This window comes from Dunckerocampus dactyliophorus, chromosome 4 (genome assembly GCF_027744805.1).
Source record: "Dunckerocampus dactyliophorus isolate RoL2022-P2 chromosome 4, RoL_Ddac_1.1, whole genome shotgun sequence".
NCBI lineage: Eukaryota > Metazoa > Chordata > Actinopteri > Syngnathiformes > Syngnathidae > Dunckerocampus > Dunckerocampus dactyliophorus.
Genome location: NC_072822.1, coordinates 19,471,760 through 19,488,767, shown reverse-complemented (window position 1 = coordinate 19,488,767; position 17,008 = coordinate 19,471,760). Strand labels below are relative to the sequence as shown.

Here is a 17,008-nt window from a genome sequence, read left to right as displayed (position 1 = left end):
GTAACATCAATATGTGTGTAAATAATAATAGTTTGGTAAATGTATGAAGTACCAAAAAAAAAAAAACATTTTCCAAACACAAATTGTCGTAAACAAAGTAGCCACTAGGTGTATCACAACCATTTCAATCCACAGACTGTAATCACAGCACCGCTGCACAGGACTGCTGGTCGAAGCAGAATTTACTGTGCGATGACAGGACATAGAGCTCAGCCATCACTGTTAGAAGTTGACATGTTTAACTTTGTAGTCGGTTAGTTTCTGGCAATGAATTCCAATATATCATTACTGGACTGTGGAGGCCACGTAGAAACACTCGGAGCGCGATTTCGAAGCTGTTAATGTAAGTTTGCGTTAGCTTCCAAGCCAGCTAGCTAACCTTAAAGCTTTTTTTTTCCCGTTGAAGTTGCATGGTTCGGTTGTATAATTTGATTTGTGGTCGCGTGACGCCCGTTTATGATTAGATGGGGGGAAGCTTCAGTTACATACAGAAAGAATGGCGTCGGGGATGTTTGCCTCGATATTATGTGCTTAAGGAGCAGTTTTGACTTGGGCTTGTCAACAGACTCGCTGGCGTTGGCTAACCTCGGTAGCCTGTTAGCCGCCTAAGCTAGCATGGCCAACACGGAGAACGGTCGTCACTCCGTGGACTCAAGGAGCATCAGGACCATCAGTAGCAGCCGCATCGACGACGAAAGCTCGCTGGGCTCCGACTCCGAGATCAATGGCTTCACCACCGACAGACAAACTGATAAATACGGATTTATTGGTGGAGCTCAGCAGTACACGGAGGCTTCGTAAGTTTTGAGTTTAATTTCTACCTAACAGTTCTGTCCTTTTATAGACTATCTAATGTATAATTTGAGGTAGCCCAAGTAAAGCTGTTTTGAAAGCATAAATGACAGCAGAGTAGGGAAAATATGGATATCTGAAAATGGGTGTGCTATCTGGAAGGCAGTCTGCGAGCTGCGTGGCACAATGCGGTTTATTATACTCCGTGTTTGCCTCGCTCCAAAACAATATAAGCACTTTGTGGAGTCCATTTCCGTCTTCATTCAGTTATTGCACCGTTTTTTTTTTAGGAAAAACTATTCTGTTCAGTGAGTCTGAAGTGGCTTTAAACGCAAAGAATGTAATTTTACAGGGTACATTACATTACTATACTCAACTACGGTGGCCGATGGAGGCCAACACGGATGCAAAACCAAAAACTGAAAAAAAAATGCTGCGAATGCCAAAAACACACAAATCACCAAATGACAAGGTAAATTTGTCTTTGTGAAACACATTCTCATTCTAAGACTAACATTAGCCACTTCAATCAGCTGTAACCAACATTTTTTTTTATTATGGCCAAGTAGTTTGACAAAAGAAATACCTTTTCATTCTTGCTCTTCAAAAGTCAGACAACTTTCAGCAGGGGATGCTAATCATGTTTTTAAAGATGACGCTCCCTCAGGTTTGGCTCCTCAGGTAGCCTGGCAACTTCTGTTTTGTTCCTTCAATTTGCAGGATTTCTATCATGCAGTTGTTTTTGGCATTTGGAGCCTTTGTCTTTTGCATGTGTGTTTTATCCGGCAGCGTTTATGTGATTTAAATATTTGCTGTGGATTATGGTGTTATTGCATAATTTGTGTGTTTGGAGCGTTTGGCTATTGCTGCGTGTTTGCCACTGAATGCCACCATACTTTTCAGCAGAAGTTGTATGAATAAACTTCTTTTTGTCTACCAATTGCCACAGTTTTGCAGATTCAGATTTCTCAGAGTTATCCTGAAGCTGCACTGTAGATTTCAGAAATGTTATTTTTCATGATGCACATGTTCCAATAAGACTTTGTAAATAGGGAGTCACCTAGAAATAGCCCCTTTTGAGGCAACGTAAACCTTCAATTACATGCTTTGCTGATGAGATAATTGCATAGATTAAAAAGCATCAGACCTCACTGGTAATGTTACGTTAGAGTTGTCTTCATTTTCCTTTTAAGTCGAAGCGTTTTATGTGGGTGTCTATTTTGGTGTAGAAGACTGTAAATACTGTTCTTGAGTTGTAGAAAAGACAGCAAATACTGCAAGTCTTCAAGTTTTACCAAAGTTTATTCTGACATGTTTTATTGTCTACTTCAAACAAGCCTTCAGTTGTTAAACTGGCTGCCACACTTGAGCAATTACCCCAAATTCAGCTGTGAAATAAAAATGTCACAATTGCAGTTCCTTTTGCTTTTAACAGACATCTCTGAATGTTTACACTTTACAACTGACAATTACCTAATGCTTACATCAAACCTTTTATAGTTCTGTTTGTTGAACCAAGTAACATGTGTTTACATAGCGTGAACTAATTTATTCTCTCTCTTCATGTGTACCTCCAGAGCTCTGGATGTGCCTCCAGCAGTGCTGAGGCAAAGGGAAGTGAAGTGGCTGGATATGCTCAATCACTGGGACAAGTGGATGATCAAGAGACACAATAAGGTCAGGCCTTAGTGTTAACTATATAACGCAACATGCAATGTTGTTTGCACTTTGCACAGGTTCAACCCTTTAGGTATGACTTGCTTCTGCACAGCTGTTATCTTCAACACCATCATCTCCAGTCATTTTTGTGCAACAGTTTATTCATTCATTGCAAAAAGCCTGTATATAGCTATATTTTGTTGTCATTGCACTCAACAATACATTCAGCCCATGTTTTAGTATTAGTATTATTTAGTGTTAGTATTATTAAAGGGTTTGTGTGTCACAGCAGGATACTGCATTTTTTTCAGTTTATTGTTTCATGTAATAATATGAAACAGGTTCACATTGTCCGGTACAGTACATGTAATTGATCGTGGCGGTGCGCCACTACAAAATAAACGCCGCCAAACCTTAAAATTAGGTTTTATTTTCAACTTGAAAACAATGTAAAGTAATATATTGTATGAATCTATATATGTTCTATACAGATACCTTTGTAGCATATTATTTATTCACATATTGAACACAGTTAGTTTGAAAACCATTTAAAATATCATTAAAGTGTTTCACTGTGCGTTATTTTGATAAGCATGCACCGGAATCGCCTGTCTGCCTGGCTGGCAGTTGCACATGTGACCAGATACGCGACACGTCTTGTGTTGACTTTCACTTTGTTCCTTGTTATCGGGAGAATGAACAATAGCCCGTAAAATGTGTACTCAATTGACGACAGCTTGTGACATACTAAGCCTATCCATGCCCGCGTGTGTGATCGCTCACATTCCAATCTCATTCCACTTTCTGGCATTTTTGTTGACATGCCTGGCTGGTGGCATCTAGCTAGCTCGTTTTTGCTGAGCTACGAGCATCATCACAGCTTACTTTTTGAAAGTGTCACTTAACAATCTTGCTCTCTTGTTATCGTTATAATACATATGGCATGTTGTCAAAACACTAGTTGTGTGTCACTAGTTGTGCAACAAAAACACGCCGTGTGTACAGCTTTAGACAGTGGCGCTATCACAGGGTCTCCAACAGGTAGCTCTTATGCTAGCAGTAGCTCACCAGCTGATCTTGAGTAGTTCACCAAAGAATATTTGCTTCACCTCTTACTATTTTTATAAGTCTTCTATTCAAACATGACACCTGTATTTAATGACAAATGAGCACACTGACTAGAGATGTGTTTTATAAATAAAGTGCAATTCAAATGTCGGCAGTGCTCTCAGCAACTTTGCCATTAAATCAACAGTTTTGCAATGTTCCCGGCTCATGTTCTGCTAGTTGTTACAAATAAATAAATATTTGTTAAATTAAAATTTGTTATATAAAAAAAAAATGCAGATGCTGCAGCGGAACAACACAGCGTCGGGAGCCCGACCTCCCATGCAGCCTCCCACCACAGCTTCAAAAAACCCTAGGGGAAACCCTGTTAATGGTTGAGAAAACTGTAAGAACTGCAGTGTTTCCCACAGGACAACAATCTTAACTGTGGCGTTGGGTGGGGGCGCAGAAGACATCGTCGTCAAATTTGCATAATTGGCCATGGTGTAAAACTCCGGCCAGAGGGGCGATTTTCAAAAATCCAGTCCAATAAACTAAGTATTCGTCCTACATATCTTATTTCAGCCGGCTGTTGAGACCCTTTGAACTTGAGCTTTACTTTTGTCCACTTGCAATCGCTATGATTTAAATTAATTTGCTACCAAATCGAAAGGGAAAGTTGAACAAACATGATAAAGCAGTATGCAAAGCACAAAAATATAAGCAGCGATAAAGCCTAATTTTCAGGGGAATCTACACTCTGTCATCCTGACAAGCACATACATTGACAGGTTTTCACAAACCAAGTACAACAGTTTGTTACGTACACCATATTGAACGCTAACCAAGCGGGTGAACAAGCGGGTGCCAAGGCAAAATTTTAGCAAAAATTTTGGATGTTAATGGGAAAACGCACAAATTCGAGGTGCCACTGTATTATGTAGTATTCAGGTCACTAGGTGTCAGTGATGTTACATTGATGAGACATTTCTTTACATTACAGTACCTTAGTTTGCAGCCATGGATCCTTGCAGTCCGACATGACATAGTGAAAAAAAGTTCTCCTCCCATTCCATGTGGTAGTGGTACGTTTTTGTTTTTTTACTTTGTCCTTCTCGACTCAGTTTCAAACCTATTCTTAAGTTTAAAATAAATAAATTGGAGGCAACTAGTTAGCTTGGTAGCTTGCTATTATAAAAGTAGCGGCTCTTTCTTGTGTCACTGCAAAGATCCGGTAGCCTGCATATCAGCGGTGTGCAATATGGTGCAAACAAAGCTAGCAGTATTGTCAGTTTGCATATATGTATCCCAGATTCATGTTAACTTGGCTGTCTTGTATGTCACTCAAGTGACAAACATCATAGTGAGGATGGCTGTCAATATATATATTTTTTTATGCCATGCGATCGACCCACATTACGTACAAGATACTACTACTACAACAAGAAGGTAATGCTAACGGTGAGTTATGTTACTTAATGTTAATGTAAAAAACTGTTTTTAGAAGGTCATGAACAGGTTTTCTATGCTCTAACTGTGAAAGTATCCCATTTATTAATATTGAATTCTACTTTGTGGAAATTCACCTATCGTGGTGAGGGCTGGAACCAATTAACTGCGATAAACAAGGGACGGCTGTAGTGCCAAATCTGTGGTGGTCCATATTTATTTGTGGGAGGCCACCACAAATAAATGAATTTATGGGAAACACTGAACTGTAAAACGTCTCCGCTAGGTACACTAACATCACTGTTACAACCTTTTTATTTCATTACTACTGGTAGGATAGGTAGATATTTCATTTAAGAAAATTGTATACCATTACCAACATCTACAGGCAGATTAATTATCTTCGAAGTTCAATTAATTGATCCTAAAAAAGTCATAATTTCAAATCATTTTTCTGTTTGTTTCAAACAAAATCATCATTTAGTGCTTTTTTTTTACTCTGAATAGTGCAGGCCTTTACTTAATCAAGGGCCAGATGGTTTGGTTTGGTTTGGTTTGGTTTGGTGAAGTTTATTTGAACATGAAGGTTACAATGGAATACATCTCATGAATCATTCTTTCACAGTTCCACATGTCCAAAAGGAGTAGGAAGAAGCCCGTGCTTTGCTGGTTGTATACGACACTAAGCAATTTAACACAGAGCTGCAACTTTACATCATTCCCATGAGTCAGCAGCAAGGCAGGACTTGACCTATCCCTTCTTTTTTACAGTACCCATCATGTGACAAAAAATACAGTGTCATATTCAGGGTGGAGCTCAAGTGATTTAATATGAAACTGGTAGGACAACATGCTGGTCAAACTGTGTGTGTGTTTTCCTAGTGCCAAGACAAAAGTGGATTGAACTGAACAATGGGTTAATTTGCTTATTGTGTAGCTGCTCATGGTTCACCTGCTCACATGCCGCCAATATCAGGAAGTAAAGGTCACACAACACAACTGTGTTCTCCTTTTTAAAGATATGTGTGTTAGTAGACTTTTAATACATGCAGTTTTAGAAGGTCAACCATTTTATTATGTCAACACTGATTTATGCATGGTAATAAGCACAAACTGCACAAGTAATGTGCAGGTTTGATTTTGTACTTTAACAACAGGTCTTTCTGATTGGTGAAATATTCTTTTTTTTTTTTTTTTTTTTTTTTAAACACCTATTGCGTACACTTTTGTCTTGTGGTTTGCTTTATTTTGTGACTCTGTTTTTCTCTTGGGTAAAGGTGAGGCTTCGTTGCCAAAAAGGAGTTCCTCCTTCCTTGCGAGGCCGTGCATGGCTCTACCTTTCAGGGGGGAAGGGAAAGAAAGAGCAGAACCAAGGAAAGTTTCAGGTCAGGGATGTTCTTGTTCCACTTCCTACTCAAAGCTCCCATTCATGTTATGGTTTGGACTCATTTCAAGGTAATTTGAAAGTGTTTCAGAAAGTATTGTATTGTTGTACAGTAATGCTCTATTAATGTTAACCTATATAGGTCTTCCATGCTCTAACTACGAAAATGTTCCATTAATAAAGAATGAATCCTACATCTTAGAAATCCACTTATCATGGTCGGGTCTGGAACCAATAACGGCGATAAACGAGAGATTACTGTATGATACCTTAATGCAGTTATTCCTTGGTAAATGTTGGTGAATAGTCTCATTCATCCAGGTCATTGTGTTCTCAGGGCATTGACTCAGTCACAACAGGACTTCCTTGGTAAATCTCACTCTAGAAAAAAGTTTTGAAGTCACTTTCACGTGTTCCATTCTAGGAGTTGGATAGCCAGCCAGGCGACCCCAAATGGCAGGATGTGATTGAAAAAGACCTCCATCGACAGTTCCCATTTCATGAGATGTTTGTGTCACGAGGAGGACACGGGTAAGCTCTCTAACCAGATGGGAAATGACATCCATAACAGTTGGATGTATGATTCTAAATACTCTTGTGTATCTGTACACAGGCAGAAGGACCTTTTCCGTGTTTTGAAGGCCTACACTCTATACAGACCCGAGGAGGGATACTGTCAGGCACAGGCTCCCATTGCTGCTGTGTTACTCATGCACATGCCGGCTGAGGTACATCACTCCCACACTTCACCACCAAACACTTGCACTCAGTATCGTTTTTATAGGAATGTGCTGTCAGTGTTTTTTGTTGATATTGCACAGCTCAGATTTAGTGTGACCTTGATACAATTTAAGCTTAATAGCAGAAACAAATGATGTCATCTTCATACAAAATCACTTTGCTTTGGGAGCTCCAGTACTCAGAATCAAATCTTAGTGTTCTTCATCTACTGCTCTTTTCTGGACACAAGAGACACTGGTAGCCTAGGAGACCATCTTGCCCTTTACCAGCTGCCGCCCCAACACTCAAAAGTTTAGATACATCCTTAACTTCTCACTTCCACTGGATTGTTTTTTGACAGCTCCAAATGTTGATGAACTTAAATTGCAGCTATTCTCATTTCTTGTTCACATTTTTTTTGTAGACCAATGTGACCCTCTTTGTTTTTTTTGTTTTGATAGGATAATCCACAGCGCTTTTTTTTTTTCCATTTCTGCTTTATATTTTGTTCTACATACACGTTATCATGTAAAAGCAGTTTTTAGTGATTGAGCAGAATGTGTGACTATGCATTCATCACCTGTAACTAGATGTCCAATTGCAGGATCTAATGAAATTCTATTCAGAATGTATATTTATATATAGGGCCATGACAAGGGCAAACTATAACTACCATTAATAAGCTTATCGTTAAATGAGTGTCTCTCTGGCGTACAAGACAGTGTGGAGTCTTCACTATGAATACAGATAAATAAATGGATTCAAACCACAAACCTGTTTCCCACAGGATGCCTTCTGGGGGTTGGTGCAAATTTGTGAGAAGTACCTTCCTGGCTACTACAGCCCAGGCCTGGTGAGAAACACTGCAAGCATAACAGAGAAATATGCTAGTGGCTAGTACAATTACACTGAAGCAACAGTACATTTTGCAGCACATCCAGTAGTTTGGTACAAATAAGTATGATACAAAAAACATAATTGGTACGCATAAGTATGATACAAAGAACATAATTGTGTAACAGTCATGTGGTTATAACGAGAAACCATTTGGGTGAATAATCCTACGTTTAGATTTCTCGTAAAGCCGTCACTGTTGTCCTTTGACATTATTCATCTCAAGTGGAAACAAGATATACTGGTAGGAAAGATGATGTTATGTAATCGCCACTGTCATGCTAAAGCTTGCTGCAACATGATGCGTTTGGACTGGTTTATAACGGTGCAACAGTTTCAGGCAGGCCAAATCACGTTTGATTCATTTGATTCCCTTGTTAATGCCTTTTATGTTTGTCTCTTAGGAAGCTATACAGTTAGATGGAGAGATCCTATTTGCTCTGCTTCGACGCGTCTCCCCACTAGCCTACCGTCATCTGGAGAAACACAAGATTGACCCCATCCTCTACATGACTGAATGGTTTATGTGCGCCTTCTCCAGAACGCTGCCATGGTCTTCAGTGCTGCGTGTCTGGGACATGTTCCTTTGTGACGGTAATTCTTGATTTTGTTTTGTGAATCCAAATGATATCGGACAGAGGTGCTCACACTTTTTCAACCTGCGAGCTCCTTTTAAAAATGACTCAAGTCTCAAAGCTCTCCCTCCTTCCCTCCTCATACATTGACGCTACGTGTGTAAGGTTTATGGAGGGTCACTCGTGAAATTGAGATGGATACTTTATCGTCCTGTGCAACGACAGCGACAGCAGGGTTAGCAAATGTCGAGAATGGTGGCTTCTCGTCGTGTCTTGGTTGTTTCATGAAATGTTTTTTGCCCTTATGATGGACAATCTTAATAATGGCATTTTCCGAATTACATATTTAAATGACTAGTAGTAGTTCTGAAGTATAGGAGATGTCACGAGATTGGAACATGACCACACCAGGCATCATGGGAAATGTTGTTTTTAGCCACATATTTGCCGCACGGGTATAAGCCGCAGGGTTCAAAGTTTAAGACAAAAGTAGCGGCTTATACTCCGGATTTTACGGTAATAAAAGTATATATTATCTGTGCTGATATCGGATTGATATTGGTATCGGTCGATATTCAAGGCTGCAATTTTGGAATCAGATCAGAAGTAAAAAAGTTGTATCTGGACACCCTTATTGCAAATGTTGATCCAAAATCAGGGAATGTCAACCTAGCAGAATGGGCGACTAAATTACTTGTGGTTTTTCTTTTTTAGTATTCGCTGGTGGTCCCAGAACATAATCCCCCCAAAAGCTACGATCTACTGTATCCTACAAAATAATTTTTAACAGGTTCCACCCTAAAGTCACTTGTTCTTCTCACAGGTGTGAAAATAATCTTTCGAGTGGGCTTGGTGCTACTAAAGTGCATGCTGGGTAGTCGTGAAAAGCTGAAGGCCTGCCAGGGCCAGTATGAAACCATGGAGCTTCTCCGAACCATACTGCCTCGATACATGCAGGAGGGCTTCCTTGTTCGAGAGGTAAGAACAGCAATATGGCAGATGGTATAAATAAGATTTGGCCTACTATTAAGTCCATGCAATCCAAACAAATGGGGGTCATGCTTCTGTTTCACACATTCATTGTTAAGTTTTCACTGGAACTTTCAGCCAGTGAGTTCTGACTAGCTACTAGTGATGTTTCACTGGTTCAAGATTCAAGAGAGTTTTATTGTCATATGCATAATAAAACAGCAGTTATACTATGCAATGAAAATCTTATTCTGTTCATTCTCCCAAGAAAAGAAAGAAAACACAAGAAAAAGAATAAGAACATAAGAAACATAAACACATAAACATATATACCAATAAATTAAGCAACAACAACAGAAGAGACATTAATACAAGTAAATAATACAAATAAATAAATAAAGTGCTATGAGTGTGTGCGTGTGTTGCGTGCGGTGTGTGTGAGTGCTTCGTTGAGAAGCCTGATGGCCTGAGGGTAAAAGCTGTTTGCCAGCCTTGTGGTCCTGGACTTCAAACTCCTGTAGCGTCTGCCTGACGGTAGGAGTGTGAATAATGAGTGTTGTGTGTTCTGCGTAGGACTCTAGATTTATAAATGTCTTGCAGTGAGGGGAGGGCTGCCCCAACAATGCATGACCAATAAGCTGTCATGCAAGCTTTTAATATGCAACATACGGCGTCTCCATTGCATCATGCATTTTGCATGATGCACTAATATATCACACACATATGCAGTGGTAATGAATTTGCACAGCAATAATTACATTTTGCTCTTTAGAAAAAAGGTTTGTGCATTTATGTCAGGAGTATGTCTGTTTAATAAAAAGAAATACAGCATCTGTACTTGTAACAACACAATATTTCACTTTTTTAACAGTGGGGAGTTTCATGTAAAGCTGGGTATTTAGCACTAGTTATTTACTGTCTTTCTCTTGTACTATAATACGATTTAGGAATACTGTAAATGTCATGCAGCATCTCCTGCAGGGCAGAAGCTCACAGGCTTTAGTTTATCATTCTTAGTGAAGTGATGGACTAGAGAGAATAAGGGGTGTTCATATCCAAAAAGGCTCACCCAGTTTTTATACTGCTGCTGTGAGTGTCCACCCTTATAATAAGCCGTCTATGTGACTTGACAACTGGTGACCCTGCCAGAGGCCTTTGGCATTCACTTGAAGTTACAAAGTTTAACACAAAGGCCATACATGGAAAGAACTTGCTGTGTTTCCTGGGAAGGGTTGGTCTACCCCTCACAAATGCTCTCAATGATTCAGTTGTGTCTGAATCACGTGTCTTCCTGGCACAGATCCTGGAGGTGCCAATTACGGCGCGGGATGTGGAAAGGGAGCATCACACCCAGCTCAAGCGCTGGAAGAAGAACCACGGAGAGCTCAATTTCAAATCTCCCCCGAGGATGCACGGCGCCCGTCTCATCATGTTGGCTGACCCGCCGAGGCGCCAGGACCTGCAGCAGCACCCCACTATTTTAGTGGAGGAGGTGGAGCTCAGCCAACAGCTAAAGAATGCGCAGAAAAGCAAAAAGAAAAGTCTGAAGAAGTCCCAGCTCCCCGAGGAGATCCCAAACCCTTATCCTCTTCCCAGTGCTACACCACCACCACCTGCTTATCCACCAGCCCCACCTCCAATTCTAAGCAAGCACCCAGAGACTGTGCCACAGACACATCCACTTCAGCAGGGGCACATGCTTCCTGCAGAGGTCCCCCCTGCCAAAGAGACTCCCCTTCAACGATCTACACAAAGCCTTAGCAGCACAGAGCAAGATACCTACCTGTAACTCTGAAGCTGTGTGTGTGTGCGTGCGTGCGTGCGTGAGTGTGTGTGTGCGTGCGTGTGTGCACGCGCGTATAAAAAGCACCAGCATCCTTCAGCTAATGACCAGCCATGGATGAGTGCTGGACTCATCTTTTAGCATGAAGTGTACAACTACCATGCAAAACTGTCACTTTCCTCTTGACTGGTGCTGTGTGATGCTCTCTTCTCCAAACATATCCACAGTATGTCCTCTCCAGGGGACAGTTGTCACCGACTTCCTGGGAGACTGTCACCACTTTTTGGTGTTTGGGAACAAACAATTGCCAAAGCTAATCTGTTTCATGTCCACTCAGATCCAACACTACTGTGGTATTTTTGAAACTGAAATCCTGTAGGAGTGAGTAACCTTGAATGGTTTTCACAAAGGGGGCAACCTGGTAGCTGCCGTTCCTTCTCTAGTCCCTGTTTGTGAAACTTAACACATCCAAGTTGGGAGACAATATTTATCTTTTCAACACTTTTTTTTGTAGTCTTGCATTTACATTCAAATCTGTCTCAGTATTGTACATCTGTTGATTTTTCCATCAGTTACTCATTCTGTATTCTGTGTCACGAAAGCCTTGCTGATGTACAAATTGCCTTCTGTCCTTCCAAGACTTAAGTGTTCTTTGAAGTGATCCACTTAAAACCACACTCACTGTGCCATGTTCTGCAGCTTCGGAGCAGCAGAAGTTGACTTTACCAAGAAACTTAGCAACAAGAGCACCGCACAAACATTCTTGTCATCTTAACAGCTAATCAGCCTTAACATGCTTGCTTGCCAAATGCTAATCAGTATACTGTAAGTAATGACTTCATGCATGCATTTCCTGGCACAACTTAGACATTTTATAATGGTGCTGACCTTCGTTTTGGGATTGCTTCGAAATTCTCCACTTGGAGCATTTTTTTTTAATCTTGCTGAAAATCCCAATGCAGATCGAGCTGTTGTAGGCTTTCATTTGTACAATAATTGTGATTTCAAGCCTTCCTGGTGGGTTTGAAGCCATTTTTGGTTTCTTTCTTCAACTTTGGTTTGGTATATAAACTTGAACAATCTTTTTTTTTTTTTTTTGGATGCTTTTACAAAGCGACAGGACAGGATGTTTCTTTTCCACAGTAGTTTTCCCTGTCTCTTCTACTACAGACACATTTTGCTTTTGTTCCATGAACTTAACATTCATTATGTAGAACTGACAGGATATTTTGTGATGAAATCTTTTATTTTAGTGTGTGTAATGCAAAGCAATCAGAAATGTCATTTCTACATTTTCTACTTTGTATCAACTTTATGACACTAGGGGGATAAAAGCATGGATGTCACGGAGTGGGCAACAATCATATGTACTATAAATAAATCTCTTTGTGAAAGATATTCTGAATATTTTATATTTTACTTTCCTTACAATGACGTGTGGTCATTGAAAAACAAATAACCTAAAATAAATATAAATATTTGTCCATTTAACTGTTGAAAATGTATTGTCTGCCTCATTCCGATCGTTTTTTCACATTTTCTAAAGTGAAACTCGCTTCATTTGCACATTTCCTCATCAAATACAGGGCAGAAATGTGAGATGAGACTGCGGCGGATCTCTCCTCTTGGCTTAAGTGTGCGAGTTGATCCTACCGTCTGAGTGCGCATTTCTGTTTGTCCACGTCGCCAATAATAACGTTGAAATGACATTTATTATACACCACGACTTTCTACAGCCCGTGTAATGCCACGTTAATGTGTGACATCATTCTTGCAAAGCAACAAAATACAGAGAAATGTAATACCCTGCGGCACTGCAGTACTCCACCTCACCGTGAATGAAGGGAGGCGTGGTTGAGCTGGAAGGTGCGTGCCCCTGCCGTCCTTCTATAGAGAGGATAACCCTGTGCTAAGCTTTTTGTTTTTACTTTACTGAAATACACAAACAGTAGCATCAGCTAGAGTCAGCAACAAGTCAAATGCATTCAATATTTTTATACTCTGCTGAATGAATGAATTTGACTGCCAAGATGGAGGATTATACATCCAATATCAACAGAAAGGGATCAACAAAGTAACAGCTTTTTTCTGGAGAAGGTTAAGGTGCATGTGCTTCATATGTAGATAAAAGGTAAGCCCACAAATGTTTTGCAGGTTATAAAAAAAAATAATAATAAATGGGACTAAGAAGTATTTTAAAGTGAATTATCCTCATCTTTTCTTGTTATCCTCTAAAGAAAAACCAGCATTAACATTTAAAAAAGGAGTCTGTGCACCTCACTGCTTCCTTAGTTTAGATTATAAAACAGACGTAAATGACAACCAAGAGACACCAAGAATCACATTGTTGTTTTTTTTTTTTTTTAATAAAATGTTGTTTAAAGCTATTTGAAAACATCTCTTTGACGTCAGTAGAGTTTTTTTTAACCAATAATGTAGCCGGAGTTGCACTTTTTGGTTAGGCGCCATGTCTTGTTTTTACCAGCAGATGGCGCAGCGTAGTCGCTACTGAAACTTAGCCTTGGGTGTTTGATGTGCGCAAACATTAAATATTATTTTTCCAAAAAATATATACAGTATGTACGAGTAAAGCTTTACTTGCGAGTCAAGAGCAACAAAAAGCTCAACAACAACATCAAACATTGGTTTTAAAACCAAATATTTGCATCCTGATTATCTTGATCACAGCCTTACGCTTAACTGGTTTAACATCCCGGTAGGTGCTCCTTATCCAAAGATATGTTTGTTTTTCTGAGAGGTGCATTTCCAAGCATGCCGTTTTACAGCAGTTGAGACAAGATGTACACCGGCTGACAGGTGAGTGTACTCATTATTCTCTTTACTTTTAGAAAAAAAAACACAGATTGTATGTGTATTTTTATTCTATTTTAACTTTAGTGATCAAGAATGATGCGGTGTGATGTTTACTTTAATAAATGGAGCCCTTGCATCATGAAGGAAGTGCACCGTGTCAAATGTGTCATCTCAGATACTGCTCATCCTTATACTGAAACATTAATGTTTGTGTGTGTGTGTGTGTTCATTTGTTGCACAAGTATTTGACCTTTCAACACCAAGAGGCTCTGTCCCTCATGAGGTCAATCCTTGTGTCTTTAAACTAACGACAGCCTTCAATTCTTGTCTTAATTCACTGTTTGAATAAGTCCAACAGCCATTTTCTCCACTTAGAGGTGTGGGGCACTTAGTGTGCTGCCCCAGGCTACAAAGAGTTCACTGCAAGTTGCCACCGTGGTCTTCTAGGTAAGTCGTTTCTAATTGTCCGGCTCGGCGTGAGTTGCAGCTGTTGACCTCTGACCTATGGGGCTCAGGTTACAAGAGATTTCCGAGAAACGGCAGCGAATTCCACAATCATTTTTTGCTTCCATCGTGTTGACAAACTCCTGTTTTCTCATGGCGTCCTTCCACTCCGGCCATCACGGTGTGTGTTTGCCTTGTGTCGGCGCGTGGCACCGCAACAGTTAACGTCGGGCAGCCCCAGAGGAATGCATGCACCGTCACGCTTTGCCCCTTTGCATGGGACACCTGGCGCTCTTTCAGTGCCACCGTGGAATTTACATGTCAAAGGGAGAAGGCTCTCTCTGTGCTCCAGAGATGATCTGATTTATCTCTTCATCAACGGAAATATATCCTTCGAGTGGGCCATCCCTGCCTCCCGTCTTCGGCCAATAGACCTCGGAGAGGGAGCAGTCAAAAGAGAGACTTGTGATGCTCCGTGTGATCCCAGACCTAACGGACCGCTGTCACAATGCTTGATTCATGTGATGCAAGGGACGATCTCAGTGTGTAAAAGCACTGTTATGTTTGGGGGCTTGCAGCTCAGGTATCCCGTCGGCCGCTTTTGAACGAGCACGACAGGTTGAAGTTACAAACATAGTGCATGTGAGCGCTGTCTAGCAGAGGGAATACCAAGTTATTTATTACCCCAAGGGGGAAACATTTGTCTTTGTGAAATAAGAATGAAGATAAGATCTGAACCGTGAGAGCCGGGGAGGATCTTTGAATCATCCCAAATCTGCTGCAAAAGGAAATGTCAGTACTTTTATATTCCCTCACAGTGTCTTTATCAGGTACTATGGAGTACATATTACTTCCAGTATATTCATTGTACACAACCACCAGCAGTAGTGCACACACATCCTCTTGCAAATTTGCACATTTTTTCTCTGAAAATAGGCTGTTTTTATCCGCAGAAAACACCTTTCATTCACATTCAACTCGGTAATCATTTATAGATGCGATAATACAGGCAAAATGTTAAAAAAAAAACAAAATTCTTACATGTTTTATGTATTTATGCTTCACTGATAATGTTTTTTCGGCAAGCGTTGAGATTTTGCGCTTTATTCGGCGGTTCTTGAATGCACCGTAGGTGCTGCGAGACCCAAAAGTGAAACGTATATATAACAATCCAGCCTCAAGACTTGTAGCGAGGAGAACACAAGTTAATATGTGATCATGAATCCATCCATTTTCCCAGCTGACTTGGGGCGAGAGGCGGGGTACACCCTGCACATATACTGTAGACAAACAACCATTCATGCAGGAAACCGGCGTACCAGAGAAAACATGCAAACTCCACACAGAGATGCCCAACAGAGATTCAAACCCAGATCTCCTGACTGTGTGGCCAACATGCTAACCACTAGGCCACCGTGCGGGCCATTGGCATGCATCTTTACTGGAATTACAACAGGCAATATGTTGATGTGGCTTGGAGCAACCCCTTATCCGACGACCCAGCAGCCTGCAGAGCAGAGCAGAAGAGCCTCGTGCTGCCGCTAGCCGCTTCAGAGTGAGGTGGAGGCGGCCCCGTAACAGACGTAAACTCGGTTGTCGTTCGAGCCCGTGACTCCAGTTCATATGTTCTCTTGATCATCTTCCATTATCATTCAGCAGTGGTGAGTACTCGAACATGCGTTGAATATGTGTGTGAGGCATATTTAGGGCTTAAACCTGGATTATGCATTTAGCTTGTTAGCTTCCGCCACTAGTGAACGATGGCAATTGAAGAGAGAAGGGGAGGGCTCTGGAGCTGAATCTGATATAACAATCACTTTGATTGCAAATGGGACTGTTTGGAGCGGCAGGATTGAACCGTGTGGCAAAAATGGGCATTTTTATGGGTTCTTCCCACAGATAATGTGGGCAGATTTACTGCAAACATAGCGTCCGTTTCACACGCGAACAACATCTTGTTGTTTGTCCTTGCGACCAGCGTGTTTAAACATTTCTCTTGCATTTCTGCATGAAAACATGACATCTCTGTTCACATGACTATATCTCCTTATCAATATCCATGTGCTTTATCTGGCTGCCTCAAACAGAGACTGTACTGTGACATGTTTCTTTTATGTTTAAGTCTGGAGCAGTAATTCCAAATGGAACCTTTGAAATGTAGTTTTAGCACCTGCGATGTTTCCACTGTGTTGCTTCGCTTCCATTTATGGTCTACAAATGGCCGCACATATGGCTCGTGGATGGTAAATTTAACGTAGAATAACAACCTAAGATTCTCATGGGTGCATTCAGCAGAGTACTTTAAATGTCATCATGGCTCTCTGTTCGCTTATTCCCAGTAGAGACGTGCTGCCTGGATTAGAATGTTGTTGGAAAAGATGCTTGATTTTTATTGTTGCAGTTCATTTCAAGCAATAAACAGATCAGCTTTATTTATGTTGCCATAACACAGGCGTGTCCAAAGTGTGGCCGGTGGCT

At 40.7% G+C, this 17,008-nt stretch overlaps 1 protein-coding gene across 2 annotated transcripts; it reads left to right on the top strand.

The window, feature by feature from the left end:
* The first annotated feature begins 129 nt into the window (after positions 1-129).
* Positions 130-12,752, top strand: LOC129179673 (TBC1 domain family member 10A-like). 2 transcript variants are annotated; one of them, XM_054773188.1, is made up of 10 exons: positions 130-343; positions 566-797; positions 2,370-2,469; positions 6,225-6,332; positions 6,756-6,862; positions 6,945-7,059; positions 7,839-7,904; positions 8,350-8,539; positions 9,344-9,498; positions 10,790-12,752. In XM_054773188.1, exons 2-10 carry the CDS (start codon positions 616-618, stop codon positions 11,276-11,278), a joined length of 1,512 nt encoding a protein of 503 aa, XP_054629163.1. In that variant the 5' UTR covers positions 130-343; positions 566-615; the 3' UTR covers positions 11,279-12,752. The 2 variants fall into 2 exon arrangements, with proteins under 2 accessions (XP_054629163.1, XP_054629162.1); XM_054773187.1 differs by having other exon boundaries at positions 130-797.
* The last annotated feature ends 4,256 nt before the right edge of the window (positions 12,753-17,008 follow it).